The 19,892-nt window shown below is 46.3% G+C and overlaps 1 protein-coding gene across 1 annotated transcript in view; it reads right to left on the bottom strand.

Moving 5' to 3' along the window:
• Window positions 1-16,730: 16,730 nt before the first annotated feature.
• The window catches only part of LOC106584067 (tensin-3), an 82,451-nt gene continuing 79,289 nt past the window's right edge, over window positions 16,731-19,892 (bottom strand). Inside the window, exons 14-16 of the mRNA XM_045706329.1 lie at window positions 19,386-19,454; window positions 19,277-19,306; window positions 16,731-18,912 (exon numbers count right to left, since the gene is read on the bottom strand). Coding sequence (XP_045562285.1) covers window positions 18,771-18,912; window positions 19,277-19,306; window positions 19,386-19,454 — 241 coding nt within the window. The 3' untranslated portion in view covers window positions 16,731-18,770. The remainder of the gene's footprint in view (window positions 18,913-19,276; window positions 19,307-19,385; window positions 19,455-19,892) is intronic.

The raw sequence follows: 19,892 nt of genomic DNA, 5'->3' as shown, positions 1-19,892 counted from the left end.
ATGATGAGTTGGATAGTTGTTTACATGGCCAGCTAACAAGTTGCTTGTGTTGTCCTGTTTCTACCGATGCAATTCATTTGGAAACTGTCCCAGCTTTGTAACTAATTAGCTAACATTGGCAAACTCTGTAGCTAGTACAATTAATCTTCTCCTTTCCCCCTTCTGATAACCAGGCGGCGAATCGCATCTCTGCATGTCTGTCAGACATATCAGTGTGGATGACGGATCACCAGCTCAAGCTGAACCTCGGCAAGACGGAGCTGCTCTTCCTCCCGGGGAAGGACTGCCCGTTCCATGATCTCGCCATCACGGTTGACAACTCCCTTGTGTCCTCCTCCCAGAGTGCTAAGAACCTTGGCCTGATCCTGGACAACACCCTGTCGTTCTCCACTAACATCAAGGCGGTGACCCGATCCTGTAGGTTCATGCTCTACAACATTCGCAGAGTACGACCCTGCCTCACACAGGAAGCGGCGCAGGTCCTAATCCAGGCACTTGTCATCTCCCGTCTGGATTACTGCAACTCGCTGTTGGCTGGGCTCCCTGCCTGTGCCATTAAACCCCTACAACTCATCCAGAACGCCGCAGCCCGTCTGGTGTTCAACCTTCCCAAGTTCTCTCACGTCACCCCGCTCCTCCGCTCTCTCCACTGGCTTCCAGTTGAAGCTCGCATCCGCTACAAGACCATGGTGATTGCCTACGGAGCTGTGAAGGGAACGGCACCTCCATACCTTCAGGCTCTGATCAGGCCCTACACCCAAACAAGGGCACTGCGTTCATCCACCCCTGGCCTGCTGGCCCCCCTACCTCTGAGGAAGCACAGTTCCCGCTCAGCCCAGTCAAAACTGTTCGCTGCTCTGGCACCCCAATGGTGGAACAAGCTCCCTCACGACGCCAGGACAGCGGAGTCAATCACCACCTTCCGGAGACACCTGAAACCCCACCTCTTTAAGGAATACCTAGGATAGGATAAAGTAATCCTTCTAACCCCCCCCCTTAAAAGATTTAGATGCACTATTGTAAAGTGGTTGTTCCACTGGATATCATAAGGTGAATGCACCATTTTGTAAGTCGCTCTGGATAAGAGCGTCTGCTAAATGACTTAAATGTAAATGTAAATGTAGTCTGTCAGGCAAGAAAGCAAGAGATGATTAGAGGAGAGAGTGTGTGTGTGTGGAATGGGAGGCGTGTAACTGTATCACACAATTTATTATGGAAACCCCTTATTAGGAAGAGAGTATGTGTATGGTTGAGAAGAATAAATAGGAAGGAAGAGAAAGACCGTGTCAGAGGGAGAGAGAAAGATTATGTTCCTGACCACAATTGTATCCTATTTGTTGCTCCTCTCCCTCTGTTACTCTGTTAATCTGTTTCTCTAGAAAGTGAGGGAAGTGATGTGGAGAGTCAAGGCTTAGAAGCAAAAAGCATGGAAGAAGTGGAGTTAGAGATGATTGGAGGGATAGAGATGTGGAGCAAGGTGGGAGGAGTGGAGGGAGAGGAAAGTAGAGGGAGAGGAAAGTAGAGGGAGAGGAAGAGGAGAGTGAAGAGGAGGGAGAGTAGAGGGATAGAGAAAGAGGGGATTGAAGGAGAGGAGACTGAAGGAAGGAAGATGAGAGTGAAGAGGAGGGCGAGGAACATGGAGAAGAGGAGGAAGAGGGAGAGGAGGAGGATGGAGAGGAGGAGGAAGAGGACGAAACAGAGAGAGAGTACAAAGTAGAATGAGAGGGAGAGGAGGAGGAAGAGGGGAAGAGGGAGAGCACACCTGAGTGTGTCTGCCCCAAGTCCCACCATTCACAATTGTACTGTACCACACAGCCTGGGTCTAAAGTGACAATGGCAGGGGTTTTGGAATTGTTTTTAAAAGTGGTAGGAACTTATATCTGTTCCAGAGCTTGTAATGGATTACAACATGAAAATGGCCAGGGTTGACCATCTTGACCAATTGAGGAGCTATTACAATGTTGGACACAGGCAGAAAATGGTGGAAGAATGTGTTTTGGGCGATGCTCTGTCACACCTTGATCTGTTTCACCTGCCTTGTGCTTGTCTCCACCCCCCACAAGGTGTTTCCCATTTGTCCCCATTATCTTCTGTGTATTTATACCTGCATTGTCTGTTGCTAGTCCGTCTTGTCCCGTCAAGTCCTACCAGCATGTTGTCCCACTTTTGAGTTTCTATAGTTGCTGTTTTCTAGTCCTCGCGGTTTTGACCATTCTGCCTGCCCTGAGCCTGCGTGCTGTTCTGTACCTTACAGACACAGCACTGCACTGGATTACTGAACTCTGCTGCCTTGTTTTGTAAAGAAAACACCTGTGATTTGAATTGTCTGCATCTGGGTCTTATCCTGAGTCCTGAAAGTACGAACTGGTCATGACTGACCCAGCAGACTCGGACCAGCTCTGCGACGCCATCTTCTACCACGGAGCCACCATTGGAAGACACGAGGAGTTACTTCACAACCTTATGGAAGGATTCCAGACCTTGGCGGAATGCCACAACTGTGCTTTCCATACATTGCTGGAGCAAGTATGTGGATTGTCTATTAGATAGACAGCCAGCCACTACCATAATCTCCCAGCCTCTCAGTAACCCTGCTATCAGCAGTAACCCCAGTCCACCCCGGCTTCCCGAGAACTCAGCTTACCTCCTCCGGAACGCTTTGCAGGAGATTCAGGGACCTGTCGGGCGTTTCTCTCTCAGTGCTCCCTCATAGCTACATCAGTACCTTATAACACTGATGTCCGGGAGGGCTCTCGCCTGGGCTACAGCAGTGTGGGAGCAACATGCCACTGCGTGTTTCAGTCTAGAGGAGTACATTGCGGAGGTGAAAAAAGTGTTTGATTCTCCTTTGCTCGGAAGCTACTCCAGCTACGCCAAGACTCCCATAGTGTGCCAGACTATCATCTACATTGGCGAGAGTTCGAGGTTACCCGAGTTCCCCCGGGAATCACAGAGGTCTGCCGACTTGCCTATGCAACTTGGCTAGATTGTCTCTTGCTGAACGGTTACACAAACTGAACACCAAGAGCTGTCTGTATTGTGGGACTACAGGTCATTACATTTCTACCTTTCCTGTAAAAAGACCCAGCTCATCAGGAGGTATGAGTACACTGGTGGGAATTACAGAAAATGTCCAATCTCTCCTTACTCATTCCCCTCTCCATGCCATCCTGCTGTGGGGTGACTCTCCCAAATCTCTTCGGGTACTCATTGAATCTGATGAGAGTTTTATGGACGCTACCCTGGTGTCTGAGCTGGGACAACCCCTCTCCATTCCCATGGATGTCAGAGCGCTGGATGGGCATTCAATTGGCAGAGTCCCCCACAACACAGTTCCTACCAATCTGCGAGTGTCAGGCAACCACAACAAGTTGATCCAGTTTATACTTATCGAATCCCCTCAGGTACCCATTGTGTTGGGGTTTGCATGGCTCCAGAGACACAATACCCTAGTTGACTGGACTGTGGGTTCGATCAAGGGTTGGATCCCGTTCTGCCACGCCTATTGCCTGAAGCCGGCGCAGCCTGCCCCGGCATGTCTTCCTGCGGGCTTCGTAAAAGCCCCAGACCTCTCTGCCATTCCCGCGTAATACCAGGACCTCTGGGAGGTTTTCAGCAAGGCTCATTCCACCTCACTTCCTCCGCACCGGCCCTATGACTACACCTTCGACCTTCTCCCGGGCACTATACCGCCTCGGGGGTGGCTTTATTCCCTGTCGGGTCCGGAGCAAGGCGATGGAGACGTACATTGAGATGGATATTTGTCCTTCTGCCTCCCCCGCCAGTGCAGGGTTCTTCTTTGTGGAAATGAAGGAGAACCCTGCGCCCGTGTATCGAATACCGGGGCCTGAATGACATCACGGTTAAAAACTGTTACCCGCTTCCACTTATCGCCTTGGCTTTCGAGCCTCTCCAGGGGTGCTACCATCTTCTCTAAGTTGGACCTCCGGAACGCCTACCATCTGGTATGGATACGGGAAGGGGACGAGTGGAAGACGGCATTTGACACGGCTAGCGGGCACTACGCATACCTGGCGATGCCATTCGGACTGACCAACAATCCTGCTGTGTTCCAGGCTCTGGTTAATGATGGTCTCAGTGACATGTTAAACCAGTTCGTGTTCATCTACCTCGATGACATCCTCGTTTTTTCCTGCTCGGCTCAAGAACATGTCTTCCGTGTCCGACAAGTCCTCGAGCGTCTTCTGGAAAAACAGCTATTCATCAAAGCAGAGAAATGTGAATGCCATTGCTCCACCATCTCCTTCCTTGGACACATCATAGCTGCAGTCAACATACAGATCGATCCTGGAAAGGTGAGAGCGGTGGTGGATTGGCCGCATCCCATCTCCAGAGTGCAGCTGACATGCTTCCTGGGGTTTGCCAATTTCTACCGCCGGTTCATCTGGGGTTACAACACTCTGGCTTCCTTTCTTTCAACACTTACCTCTCCCAAGGTCCCATTCACATTGTCTCCAGCTGCAGACCGGGCGTTCTTGAACCTCACGCACCAATTCATTACCGCCCCCCTTCCTAATCCATCTGGATCCGTCCCGGCAGTTGGTGGTGGAGGCCGATGCCTTGGACGTCAGAGTGGGGTCTGTCCTGTCCAAGACCAAAATCTGCATCCCTGCACTTTCCTCTCTCATTGACTCAACACCACAGAAAGGAATTATGACGTGGGTAACTGAGAACTACTCGTGGTGAAGATGACGTTGGAGGAGTGGAGGCACTGGTTAGAGCGGGCAGAACACCCATTCATATTATGGAAAGACCACTTGGAATATCTCCCCACCCCCAAGCGCCTCAACTTCACCATCTCCTACCACCCGAGTTCCAAAAATGTGAAGCCGGATGCGCTTTCATGCCTCTATGGCCCCGCTGCAACACCATCGGACCCAGACTTCTCCGTGTTTCTTCGCCGCCTGCACCGTGTGTGCTCAGAATAAAACTCTGCGGCAAGCTCGGGCTGGCCTCCTTCAACCTCTTCCCATTCTTCAGTGCTCCTGATCCCATATATCCCTGGACTTCATCATGGGTCTCCCTCCATCAGATGGCAACACCACTATCCTCACGGCAGTGGATAGGTTTTCCAAAACCGTCCATTTCATTTCCCTTCGCAAGTTACCCTCAGCCAAGGAAACAGCCCAGCTCATGGTGCAGCACGTCTTCCGGATCCATGGACTTCCGGTGGACATGGTCTCCGACCGCGGTCCTCAGTTCTTGTCCCGGTTCTGGAATGTGTTCTGCACCCCCAATAGGGCATCGGCCAGCCTGTCCTTCGGTTTTCACCCCCAATCTAACGGCCAGTTGGAGCAAGACAATCAGGACCTGGAGATGACTCTTCGTTGCCTCGTCTATGCCAACCCCACCACCTGGAGCCAGCAACTCGTGTGGGTGGAATACGACCACAACACCATACCTGCTCGGCCACTGGTCTCTCGTCGTTCAAGTGTTCAATGGGTTATCAACCTCCACTCTTCCCTGAGCACGAGGAAGAGGTCAACATACCCTCGGCCCAGATGTTCGTATGCCACTGTTGCCGTACCTGGAAGAGAGCATGGTCCACCCTCCTCAAGACCCCCTCCAGCTATCGGCGACAGGCGGACCACCACTGGACCCCTGCTCCCTGCTATCGTCTCAGGCAGAGGGTATGGCTGTCCACTCGGGATCTGCCCCTCAGGGTGGAGTCCAGCAAACTTTCCCCCTGTTTTATTGGCCCTTTCTCCATCTCTAAGGTCCTTAGTCCCCTCTGCTGTTCACCTTCTGTTGCCCCGCACTCTCCATATACATCACACTTTCCATGCATCTAGAATTAAACCCCTGTCTCACAGCCCTTTGTCTCACTATATTTGACCATTCTGCCTGCCCTGACCCCGACCCTGCCTGCCGTGCTGTACCTTTATGACACTGCCCTGGATTACTGACCTCTGCCTGTCTTGACCTGTCATTTGTTTGTAAACATCTGTGATTCGAACAGTCTGCATCTGGGTCTTATCCTGAGTCTTGATATGCTCAACATTTCCATCATAAATGCATACATTGTGTGGGGGACCCTGCACAGGCCCCTTCCCAGAAACCACAAATGCTGGTCCCTGAAGACATTCAACATGCGGCTTGTGCATTCACTTTGTGATATGGCTACAATGGCAGGAAGAGGAGAGCCAAGACTGTGGCACCAGGGCATGTGGACCAAGTTTTAACTAATTTGGGGGGCGCAAGAGAGGGTGTGTGGTGTCCATCCAGAGTGGACGCAGGGCAAAGAGTGGGAGATGTCTAGAAACCTCCTTTAGGTGCTCTACGTGTGCTGTGAAACTTTGCAGGATGGGGCTGTGCTTCCAGAAATTCCATACGTTGTAGGCTAAATGCTAACACTAAAGTGACAGTGTGAAATATTAATTTGTTGTACAAATCTTTGATTTTCTCTGAACAGTTGTTGTGTTTTGTATCTTCTCTCTTTACCTGCCTCTATCTAATACTTGTTGCATTCACTGATTTGTTGTCAAAGTGGGCTACTATTCTACCTTTTGTGTCAGGGCTGGTCTGTACTAAATCTTATTGAAAGAAGTTATCTATATTCTGAAACAGTCTCTGAATAGTTTTTGTTGCATTTTTACATGCATTACCAGTCAAAAGTTTGGACACACATACTCATTCAAGGGTTTCTCTTTATTTTTTTTATTTTCTACAAAGTAAAATAATATTGATGACATCAAAACTATGAAATAACACACATGGAATCTTGTAGTAACCAAATAAGTGTTAAACACATCAAAATATATTTATATTTGAGATTCTTCAAAGTAGCCACCCTTTGCCTTGATGACAGCTTTGGACACTCTTGGTATTCTCTCAACCAGCTTCGTGAGGTAGTCACCTGGAATGCATTTCTATTAACAGATGTGCCTTGCTAAAAGTTAATTTGTGGTACTTATTTCCTTCTTAATGTGTTTGAGCCAATCAGTTGTGTTGTGACAAGGTAGGGGTGCTATACAGAAGATAGCCCTATTTGGTATAAGACTAATAAGTCCATATTATGGCAAGAACAGCTCAAATAAGCAAAGAGAAACAACAGTACATCATTAATTTAAGACATGAAAGTCAGGCAATCCAGAAAATGTCACGAACTTTGAAAGTTTCTTCAAGTGCAGTCGCAAAAATGATCAAGAGCTATTTTGAAACTAGCTCTCATGAGGACCGCCACAGGAAAGGAAGAAACAGAGTTACCTCTGATGCAGAGGATAATTTCATTAGATTTGCCAGCCTCAGAAATGGCAGCCCAAATAAATGCTTCACAGAGTTCAGGTAACAGACACATCTCAACAACTGTTCAGAGGAGACTGCGTGAATCAGGCCTTCATGGTCTAATTTCTGCAAAGAAACCAGTTCTAAAGGACACCTACAAAAATAAGAGAAGAGACTTGCTTGGGCCTAGAAACACAAGCAATGGATATTAGACTGGTGGAAATCTGTCCTTTGGTCTGATGAGTCCAAATGTGAGATTTTTGGATCCAACCGCCATGTCTTTGTGAGACGCAGAGTAGGTGAACGGATGATCTCCGCATATGTGGTTCCCACCGTGAACCATCTACCGTGAAGCATGGAGGAGGAGGAGGTGTGATGGTGAGGGTGTACTTTGCTGGTGACACTGACACTGTCAGCAATGTATTTAGAATTCAAGGCACGCTTAACCAGCATGGCTACCACAGCATTCTGCAGCTATATGCCATCCCACCTGGTTTACGCTTAGTGGGACTATCATTTGTTTTTCAACAGAACATTGACCCAACACACCTCCAGGCTGTGTAGGGGCTATTTGACCAAGAAGGAGAGTGATGGAGTGCTGCATCAGATGATCTGGCCTCCACAATCACCTGACCTCAACCCAATTGAGAATGTTTGGGATGAGTTGGACTGCAGAGTGAAGGATAAGCAGCCAACAAGTGCTCAGCATGTGTGGAAACTCCGTCAAGACTGTTGGAAAAGCATTCTAAGTGAAGCTAGTTGAGAGAATGCCAAGTGTGCAAAGTTGTTTTGGTTACTACATGATTCCATATGTGTTATTTCATAGTATTGTAGAAAATAGTAAAAACAAAGAAAAACCCTTGAATGAGTAGGTGTGTCCAAACGTTTAACTGGTACTGTTAGCTTTTTTTGTGTGGATTTTGAAATACTTTCAGAATATTTTTCCTCTGGTCACATTTGATAATTGTATTTATTTATATGTAAATAATATTTATAAATATCCTTGGTACAATTCGAGTCAGTAATTTAGTCAAATTTACTACAATTTAAATTCTCTAGGGTGTGATATTGCGTGTTTTTAGACAATGGAAGACAAAATGAGTGTTATTCCTATTGACATGCATGTGGTGTCATATTCAAAAATGGTGGTTGTGCTCTTTAAAAGTAATTTAACTTGCAATTGTAATTTGTTCTTTGATTATGAGCTATGTCTGTTTGTTTCAAATGTGTGAGAAAATGAGCTTAATCTTGAAATTTCTCTGTAATCTACAGCAGCATTGTAGAATTCTATTGGGGTCTAAAGGTGTAAATTCAAAGGGATATAGTGGAATGGGAAACATATCTTTACATTGCCAAAGCAAATTGAATAGACAATAAACAATGTGCAAATAGTTGAAGTATGACAGGGAAAATACATAAACAGATAAATATAGGTTCTATTTACAATGTTGTTTGTGCTCCACAGGCAACAGGCCACAAACATTGCTGCTGTGATTGCACACTGTGTTATTTCTAACAGATATGGAAGTTTATCAATGTGTCACATCTGTCGGAAGGATTGGACCAAAGCCCAGCGTGTTGAGTGCTCATCTTCTTTTTATTAAAGTAAAGTGAACACTTAAACAAAAAATAACAAAACAACACACGACAGTTCCGTAAGGTAACATAGACTATACGAAAAACAACCACCCACAACCCACAGGAAAAAACAGGCTGCCTAAGTATGGCTTCCAATCAGAGACAACAAAAGCCACCTGCCTCTGATTAGAAACCATACTCGGCCACACATAGAAAATTAACATAGAAAATGAAAACTTGAACAAATCCCCATGAAACAAACCAACCCCAAAACACACAAAAACAACACCCCCTACCACGCCCTGGCCATACTACAATGACAAATGACCCCTTTTACTGGTCAGGACGTGACACGTTTGATTTGTTTTCAAATTCTTTGTGGGTCTGTGTGATCTGTGGGAAATATGTCTCTCTAATCTGGTCATACGTTACACAGGAGGTTAGGAAGTGTACCTCAGCTTCCCCATCATTTTGGGGTTTTGCATTGTACAGAAAGTATATTTTGTGTACATAGTCTCAATTGGGTGTTTGTGCAGAGTCTCAATTGGGTGTTTGTCCCATTTTGTGAATTTTTGGTTGGTGAGGGGACCCCAGACATCACAATGATAGAGGGCAATGAGTTTGATAACTGATTTAAGTTTTTAGCCAGATCCTAATCAGGATGTTGAGTTTTATGTTCCTTTTGATGGCGTAGAAGGCCCTTCTTGCCTTGTCTCTATGTTTACAGCCTTGTGGAAGTTACCTGTGGTGTTGACGTTTAGGCCGAGGTAGGTATAATTATTTGTGTGCTCTAGGGAAACAGTGTCTTGAATTTGTATTTGTTGTCTTGGCTACTGGACCATTTGTGGAACACCATTATTTTTGTCTTACTGAGATTCACTGTCAAGGCCCAAGTCTGACAGAATCTGGGCAGAAGATCTACAGTAGGTGCTGCTGTAGGCCCTCCTTGGTTGGGAACAGAAGCACCAGATCATCAGCGACAAGTAGACATTTGACTTCAGAGTCCAATATGGTGAGGCCGGTTGCTGCAGACTGTTCTAGTGTCCTTGACAATTCATTGATATATATGTTAAAGAGGGTGGTGCTCAAGTCCCAGAACTCCAATTTGAGCAGCAGCAGCTGAAAAATTAGCTCCTACAAATATTGAAATTTACATGGTTTTTAGAGTGAAGTACATCGGAAAAAAGCAAAAGAAAACTGCAAGACTGAAGAGGAGAAAAAACAAGCAACAAACAAAGAAGATAGGCTTTTGAAAAATAACTATTTTTCATAAAATTGTAGTTATCTTAGCTAGCTGAATTGTTTACCAGTTGCTAAGCAGTTGCTAGGGACTCTTTTGGAAGAAGCTAGCTAGCTAACGAAGAACAACAAAGAATATCTAGTTAACAGAAGAAAAGAAAGAGAAAATCAGGACAGAAGAAAAAGGATATCAAAGTGAAACAGTTCTCTAAAGACACAAGAGACAATAATACAAGAAACAACACTTCTGTAGCTTGTCAACTATGTGTCTGTCTATCCCTGTTCTCTCCCCTCTGCACAGGCCATACAAACGCTTCACACCGCGTGGCCGCTGCCACTCTAACCTGGTGGTCCCAGCGTGCACGACCCACGTGGAGTTCCAGGTCTCCGGCAGCCTCTGGAACTGCCGGTCTGCAGCCAACAAGGCTGAGTTCATCTCAGCCTATGCTACCCTCCAGTCCCTAGACTTCCTGGCGCTGACGGAAACATGGATTACCACAGATAGCACTGCTACTCCTACTGCTCTCTCTTCGTCTGCCCACGTGTTCTCGCATACCCCTAGAGCATCGAGCCAGCGGGGTGGTGGCACTGGAATCCTCATCTCTCCCAAGTGGACATTCTCTCTTTCTCCCCTGACCCATCTGTCTATCTCCTCATTTGAATTCCATGCTGTCACAGTTACCAGCACTTTCAAGCTTAACATCCTTATCATTTATCGCCCTCCAGGTTCCCTTGGAGAGTTCATCAATGAGCTTGACGCCTTGATAAGTTCCTTTCCTGAAGATGGCTCACCTCTCACAGTTCTGGGTGACTTTAACCTCCCCACGTCTACCTTTGACTCATTCCTCTCTGCCTCCTTCTTTCCACTCCTCTCCTCTTTTGACCTCACCCTCTCACCTTCCCCCCCTACTCACAAGGCAGGCAATACGCTTGACCTCATCTTTACTAGATGCTGTTCTTCCACTAATCTCATTGCAACTCCCCTCCAAATCTCCGACCACTACCTTGTATCCTTTTCCCTCTTGCTCTCATCCAACACTTCTCACTCTGCCCCTACTCGGATGGTATTGCGCCGTCCCAACCTTCGCTCTCTCTCTCCCGCTACTCTCTCCTCTTCCATCCTATCATCTCTTCCCTCTGCTCAAACCTTCTCCAACCTATCTCCTGATTCTGCCTCCTCAACCCTCCTCTCCTGCCTTTCTGCATCCTTTGATTTTCTCTGTCCCCTATCCTCCAGGCCGGCTCGGTCCTCCCCTCCTGCTCCGTGGCTCGACGACTCACTACGAGCTCACAGAACAGGGCTCCGGGCAGCCGAGCGGAAATGGAGGAAAACTCGCCTCCCCTGCGGACCTGGCATCCTTTCACTCCCTCCTCTCTACATTCTCCTCTTCTGTCTCTGCTGCTAAAGCCACTTTCTACCACTCTAAATTCCAAGCATCTGCCTCTAACCCTAGGAAGCTCTTTGCTACCTTCTCCTCCCTCCTGAATCCTCCTCCCCCCCCCCCTCCTCCCTCTCTGCGGATGACTTCGTCAACCATTTTGAAAAGAAGGTTGACGATATCCGATCCTCGTTTGCTAAGTCAAACGACACCACTGGTCCTGCTCACACTGCCCTACCCTGTGCTTTGACCTCTTTCTCCCGTCTCTCTCCAGATGAAATCTCGCGTCTTGTGACGGCCGGCCGCCCAACAACCTGCCCACTTGACCCTATCCCCTCCTCTCTTCTCCAGACCATTTCCGGAGACCTTCTCCCCTACCTCACCTCGCTCATCAACTCATCCTTGACCGCTGGCTACGTCCCTTCCGTCTTCAAGAGAGCGAGAGTTGCACCCCTTCTGAAAAAAACCTACACTCGATCCCTCCGATGTCAACAACTACAGACCAGTATCCCTTCTTTCTTTTCTCTCCAAAACTCTTGAACGTGCCGTCCTTGGCCAGCTCTCCTGCTATCTCTCTCAGAATGACCTTCTTGATCCTAATCAGTCAGGTTTCAAGACTGGGCATTCAACTGAGACTGCTCTTCTCTGTGTCACGGAGGCTCTCCGCACTGCTAAAGCTAACTCTCTCTCCTCTGCTCTCATCCTTCTAGACCTATCTGCTGCCTTTGATACTGTGAACCATCAGATCCTCCTCTCCACCCTCTCCGAGTTGGGCATCTCCGGCGCGGCCCACGCTTGGATTGCGTCCTACCTGACAGGTCGCTCCTACCAGGTGGCGTGGCGAGAATCTGTCTCCGCACCATGCGCTCTCACCACTGGTGTCCCCCAGGGCTCTGTTCTAGGCCCTCTCCTATTCTCGCTATACACTAAGTCACTTGGCTCTGTCATATCCTCACATGGTCTCTCCTATCATTGCTATGCAGACGACACACAATTAATCTTCTCCTTTCCCCCTTCTGATAACCAGGCGGCGAATCGCATCTCTGCATGTCTGTCAGACATATCAGTGTGGATGACGGATCACCACCTCAAGCTGAACCTCGGCAAGACGGAGCTGCTCTTCCTCCCGGGGAAGGACTGCCCGTTCCATGATCTCGCCACCACGGTTGACAACTCCCTTGTGTCCTCCTCCCAGAGTGCTAAGAACCTTGGCGTGATCCTGGACAACACCCTGTCGTTCTCCACTACCATCAAGGCGGTGACCCGATCCTGTAGGTTCATGCTCTACAACATTCGCAGAGTACGACCCTGCCTCACACAGGAAGCGGCGCAGGTCCTAATCCAGGCACTTGTCATCTCCCGTCTGGATTACTGCAACTCGCTGTTGAGTGGGCTTCCTGCCTGTGCCATTAAACCCCTACAACTCATCCAGAACGCCGCAGCCCGTCTGCTGTTCAACCTTCCCAAGTTCTCTCACGTCACCCCGCTCCTCCGCTCTCTCCACTGGCTTCCAGTTGATGCTCGCATCCGCTACAAGACCATGGTGATTGCCTACGGAGCTGTGAAGGGAACGGCACCTCCATACCTTCAGGCTCTGATCAGGCCCTACACCCAAACAAGGGCACTGCGTTCATCCACCTCTGGCCTGCTGGCCCCCCTACCTCTGCGGAAGCACAGTTCCCGCTCAGCCCAGTCAAAACTGTTCGCTGCTCTGGCACCCCAATGGTGGAACAAGCTCCCTCACGACGCCAGGACAGCGGAGTCAATCACCACCTTCCGGAGACACCTGAAACCCCACCTCTTTATGGAATACCTAGGATAGGATAAAGTAATCCTTCTAACCCCCCCCCTTAAAAGATTTAGATGCACTATTGTAAGTGGTTGTTCCACTGGATATCATAAGGTGAATGCACCAATTTGTAAGTCGCTCTGGATAAGAGCGTCTGCTAAATGACTTAAATGTAAATGTAAGTCTTTATCTCTCTCTCTGTCTGTAGGAGAGTGTGGTGGACTGTCGGCTCTCAGACCTTCATGAGGTCGCTGTCCCCATGGTGTAGATGCAGGCAAGGACTGGAAAGACACAGGCAAGGATTGAAAAGACTGGACAACATGCTCCTGAGGCTGCAGAAAGGGCTGAGGGACAAATACACCTTCAAAGGACACACCCTCACAGCCCAGGTGAGCACAATATGATAAGGCAGGGTAACAGGACACACACTAATATATACACATGACCGGCAGGTGAACATTGACTGGCAGAGAATCAACATTTGGCTAGCCTGGTGCCAGATCTGATTATGCTGTCTTGCCAACTCCTATTGTATTTTCATTCCACGTTACCATAGAAGTTGGCTATTCATAGGAGTTGGTTATATGGCACAATCTGATAGACGACCACGCTAACATTTTTCAGAACAGAAAGAGTGAAACTTTAATGTACTGGTGGACTACTCTAGAAATCGTAAGCTTTATTACAGGAAAGATAGAAAGGAGAATAGTGCGTGGTTTGTTTGTGTAGCACCTGAATGCGAGGGCAAGCGTTTATACATCGTAGGGGAATCATTGCGGACATAGTTACCTTTACTGGTGCCTATCAAAGATGTCTACTCTGACACCCCGTCTAAGGAATAGGGTTCCATTTAGAATGCTACCCTAACATTGAAAGATTATCAACTATTGTTCCTCCTGTGCAGTTTGAACCTGGCGTTGGCCTACACTGAGCTTACAGAGGAGCTGGGTCATGTGAGAGGTCTGGCTATTAAGACAGACTGTTTTTCAGGATGATTGTGTGATCTCGCTCTTCGTTGCCGATGTGAGCAAAATTATTAAACAGGTTAACAATCATAAGGCTGCCAGGCCAGATGGAATACCAGTACATAACTGGGGCCGAGGTCGCTTCCATGCAGGACCTGTATATCAAGGGGTGTCAGAGGAAGGCCCGAAGAATTGCCAAAGACTCCAGTCACCCAAGCAATAGACTGTTCACTCTGCCACCATCCGGCAAATGGTACCGGAGCATTGGCTCTCAGAGACAGCTTCTACCCCAAATCCATAAGACTGCTAAATAGCCAGACTGCTAAATAGTAAATTCATCACCTGTGTGTCAATCTAAGTAACATCATTGAAAAAATCCTCATCAAAATCCATCAGTTTTAGCTTCAGATATCATTTTTTTTTGCATAGGCTGCGTCTCAATCCACCACATCCGCCTATGTCGGACTTCCACATCTGCCGGGGAAGGTGGCCGAGCTACAGTGGTGTTTGTTAGACCATAAGACTTCTCGAAAATCGGTCTTCTCACTAAACGGTTTGGCCTACCACTATGGAAAGGGAGACTCATCAACACGATGGTGTTCTCTGTTTTGCTCTACCACCCCCATAAGTGTCACGGAACTCGTCTGAAAGTAACCCATTGCAACAAATGGAAGTATGCAGGTAGTTTTGTGCCAACAAAAATAAGGGGTTAAATATGCATATAAAAACGAGAAATATTTCCTGAGCTTTCGTATATTCAATATGTTAACTTTGTATAGATAAACTCTCTTGGTAAATAATATGGTCTAAAGCTTATAATTAGGTATTCTAACCTTGAGCTTACCCGAAGCTGCTGCTCTGTCCTGCCGATGCATGGAAAAATCCGCTAGTACCTTCAGAAAGTATTCAGACCCCTTGACTTTTTCCACATTTTGTAATGTAACAGCCTTATTCTAAAATGTATTAAATTGTTTTTCCACTCATCAATCTACACACAATACCCCATAATGACAAAGACAAAACTGTTTTTCAGAAAATTTTGCGAATTTATAAACAATACAAAAACGGAAATATCACATTTACATAGGTGTTCAGACCCTTTACTCAGTAAATTGTTGAAGCACTTTTGGCAGCGATTACAGCCTAGAGTCTTCTTGGGTATGACACTACAAGCTTTTGGGGAGTTTCTCTCATTCTTCTCTTGGATGGGGAGCATTGCTGCACAGCTATTTTCAGGTCTCTCCAGAGTTGTTTGATCGGGTTCAAGTCCGGGCTCTGGCTGGGCCACTCAAGGACATTGAGTCCTATCCCGAAGCCACTCCTGCGTTGTCTTGGCTGTGTGCTGTTGGAAGGTGAACCTTTGCCCCAGTCTAATGTCCTGATGGCTCTGGAGCAGGTTTTCATCAAGGATCTCTCTGTACTTTATCCTCAATCCTGACTAGTCTCCCAGTCCCTGCCGCTGAAATACACCCCAACAGCATGATGCTGCCACCACCATGCTTCACCGTAGGGATGGTGCCAGGTTTCCTCTAGACGTGGCACTTGGCATTCAGGACAAATAGTTCATTCTTGGTTTCATGATCTGAGAGTCTTTAGGTGCCTTTTGGCAAACTCCAAGCAGGCTTCATGTGCCTTTTTACTGAGGAGTGGATTCCGTCTGGCCACTCTACCATAAAGGCCTGATTGGTGGAGGGATGCAGAGATGGTTGTCCTTCTGGTAGGTTCTCCCATCTCCCCAGATGAACTCTTTAGCTCTGTCAGAGTGACCATCGGGTTCGTGGTCCCCTCCCTGACCAAGGCCCTTCTCCCCTGATTGCTCAGTTTGGCCCAGGTGGTCAGCTCTAGGATGAGTCTTGGTGGTTCCAAACTTCTTCCATTTAAGAATGATGGTTGCCACTGTGTTCTTGGGGACCTTCAGCGCTGCAGACATTTTTTGGTACCCTTCCCCCGATCTGTGCCTTGACACAATCCTGTCTCGTAGCTCTACGGACAATTCCTTTGACCTCAAGGCTTGGTTTTTGCTCTGAAATGCTTTGTCAACTGTGGGACCTTATATAGACAGGTGTGTGCCTTTCCAAATCATGTCCAATAAATTGAATTTACCACAGGTGGACTCCAATCAAGTTGTAGAAACATCTCAAGGATGATCAATGGAAACAGGATGCACCTGGACAAAATGTTTCGTGTCTCAGAGCAAAGAGTCTTAATACTTATGTAAATAAGGTATTTCTGTTTGTGTTTTTAATACAATATCAAAAAAACGTAAAAAACGGTTTTCGCTTTGTCATTGTGGGGTATTGTGTGTGTGTTTTTTTTAAATCGATTTTAGAATAAGGCTGTGACGTAATTTTTTGGGGAAAAAGTCAAGAGGTCTGAATACTTTCCGAAGGCACTATATTATCCATGTTCTTGTTTCACCAGGACTCCAAGAAACACAAGGTATTACAGTTCTTCAGGTCCCGTTGATAGGATAGTCTCCAACGGAACTCCAACGGAACAGTTTTTTCTCCAGTGATTGTACGTTCGCCAATAGAACACAGGGTGGAGGTGGTTTATTTATGTAGATTCATCAGATTCTATTTTCCATGTGTGAGTGAAGTAACATGAATTTCCAAATTCTTACAATAGAGCAGTGGAGGCTGCTGAGGGGAGGACAGCCTGGCAGTAATGGCTGAAATGAAGTAAACAGAATGGCATCAAACACATGGAAACCATGTGTTTGATGTATTTGATACAATTCCACTCCAGCCATTACCAGTAGCCTGTCCTCCCCAATTAAAAGGTGCCACCAACTTCATGTGCAATAGAGTACTCAAGTTATGCTCTTGGGCTAGAAAACTCAGGAAAACACAGAAGTAGGAGACATGGATCACAGAAACATGTGAGTATGGAAAACAGTTCCCTAAGCCCATCAACTCTCCAACAATGTGACAAGGAAGAGACTTCGGGTACATCCCAAATGGGAGCTTATTTCCAATATAGTGCACTACTTTTGACCAGACCAGCACTACTTCAGTGCACTACATATGCCATTTGGGACCCAAATTTCCTCACACAGTTACCAGTGCTACACCATGCCATTGTCAAGAACAAGACAGTAATCATAGTATTCCTTACAACAACATTCCTTACAACAATATGTTTCATATCTCCTCAGAGTTATTCATCTTTCAAAAATAATGTATAATGTTAAATATACAGACAATTATGTTATCAAAGACATAAGTAGTTATAAAAACATATGCACATCAATTATAAATATTTCAGCCAATGTATAAAACCACATCTTTTAAAATCTGTTAATATCTGTTGAAAGGGACACCAGATATAGGCTTTAGTCTAATATAACAAACGTGGGCTGTACGCAGAAGATACCTGCTGGGTGTCGACGAACGGAGACGATTCAACATGTAGTATTGTCAGGAGATGAATAAAAAATAGCAGACGATACTCTGTTGTCATATACAATAGAATGGTCACTCGCTAATTTGAACTGATCAGTGTGGTCTGATTTGTCTAAGACATCAGTGCTCTAGCTTTAATCTTAAACTCTATGATATGGTGCTACTCCATGGTGGGGCTTAACTATTAAGTTGATGCTAAACAAACCCAGTCGATTGTAGCAGTGCTTGACTGAAATCCTTTTGGGTGTCGGTACTCATTTTGGGTGCCGGTACAGTTTATATTGGTGTGTTCCGGCCCAAGTCAAGCACTGGATTGTAGAGTATCCTATGTTTCACTGATGATATGAGTTAAAAAGGATTGGCTGAAGTGATTGAAAGTGACCCTTTTCATTGTTGAAAGCCTTTTACTCGGCATGGCAGGTAAAGCCAGACTAGTAATGCCGTGAGATTATAGGGTAATATCATATAGATTACAGTTAAACAAATAAAGTTCTTGAAAAAATGTCCTAAAAATACTAACGTACATGACAGATTCCCTCCCTTTACAATGACATCCAGATCATATAGATATATATCAGTGGTGGCTGGTGGGCGTCAATATAGGAGGGCTGGACCATTGTAACCATGTGTTTGATACCGTACATTCCAGCCATTACAATGATCTCTGCCCATCAGCCTCCTCTGATAAGCAGACTTCATTAATATAAGCATTGGTTTTCTTGAGAAGGTTAAGTCCTCGATGCACTTCAGGGTCAAGTTTCCTTTAGGAACAGACCTATGATCAGTTCAGATTTCCCCTCACCTAATCTTAACCATAAGTGGGGGAAATGCAAAAACTGACTCAAGATCAGCGTCTAGGGGAAATGTCACCCTACACCCCTGGTGGCAGGGTAAAGATGTTGCTACTGTGCTGCCCTCTGCTGGTAGTTTGCCATAATGCAACACATTAGTCTTCTCTACGTCAGCATTTAAGTGCAGTATGTACCAGCAGGACAAACTCTCTCTCTCTCTGTGTGTGTGTGTGTGTGTGTGTGTGTGTGTGTGTGTGTGTGTGTGTGTGTGTGTGTGTGTGTGTGTGTGTGTGTGTGTGTGTGTGTGTGTGTGTGTGTGTGTGTGTGTGTGTGTGTGTGTGTGTGGTGTGTGTGTGTGTGTGTGTGTGTATATACAAGTCTTATTTCTTCAGTGATCCAATCATCACCTTGGAAACGAAGTTGACGATGGCACTGGCAGGTTGTTCGGGGTCGTGTTCAGCAAACAGGTGACACACATTCTCCGTCCCACTCATCGACTTCCTCGCCACAAAACCAAAGATCCTGACAGGAGGAGAAACAGCAGAGAAGCTCAGTAAGCGTTCAGCTTCAACAGCCAAACAGGAGAATCGAGGGTCATATTCACTAGGAATGCAACAGAAACATATGGGCCAAAATGGAGAGGGACCTACCAGAATTTTTCTAAAAATAAGTATTGTTTTAGTTGCAAAACATTTTCTGTTGCTATTCAGCAAATACTTCAGAAAAAACAAGTTATATCTCTCTGTGGGATAGAGAGAGATATGTAAAGATAGAAAGACACATTGTGAAACACAATGAGAAAGGGGGATCGAGAGAAAGACAGAGAAAGACAATGAGTAAGAGAGAGAAAAATAATGACAGGAGCTGAAGTGAGGGAATGACTTACTTAGCAGAGGAGCAGCCATCTCTTGTCCACCTTGTGAGCAGAGAATAGTTAGTTACCATGCATGATTATCTGAGACACACACACCCACACAGGAGTGCTCAGTACTCACTTGCGGTCCTGTGGGTCAAGGGCACAGAATATGACGATATTGACGGTGTAGTGTCTCCTGAAGAACAGCCTACAGACAGAGAGAGACAGTGAGGGGTGAGTACATTGTAATGTAAGTATACAATATCTGTCGTAACTACACTATTGGAAAAAAGGTTTAGATATGTTCCTAAATGGGTACCAATGCTTGTTAATGGGGTGGTACCATGTAAGGTAGTCCTTTGAACCTTTAGTTACAGGTGCATAATTCTACCCCAGTTCATACTTCAGATACAATACGATATACTTAAATTTTCCATGGAAATTCATTTTGTGACGCCAGCATACAAATACACAATCACAACACAATATACTACATGCAATACATAAAACTGGAAAGTTTGTCACATTTACATTTTCACATACGGTATTCAAAGTCTCTGTGGCATACTGTATTAGGGTAAAATTAGGCCTCAGAATAAGGCCTCATGAGATACATTGCATTTGGAAAGTATTCAGACCCATTGGC

This window comes from Salmo salar, chromosome ssa23 (assembly GCF_905237065.1).
Source record: "Salmo salar chromosome ssa23, Ssal_v3.1, whole genome shotgun sequence".
Lineage (NCBI taxonomy): Eukaryota > Metazoa > Chordata > Actinopteri > Salmoniformes > Salmonidae > Salmo > Salmo salar.
The sequence above is the reverse complement of the archived record's forward strand: the minus strand, read 5'-3'. Positions and strand labels throughout refer to the sequence as shown.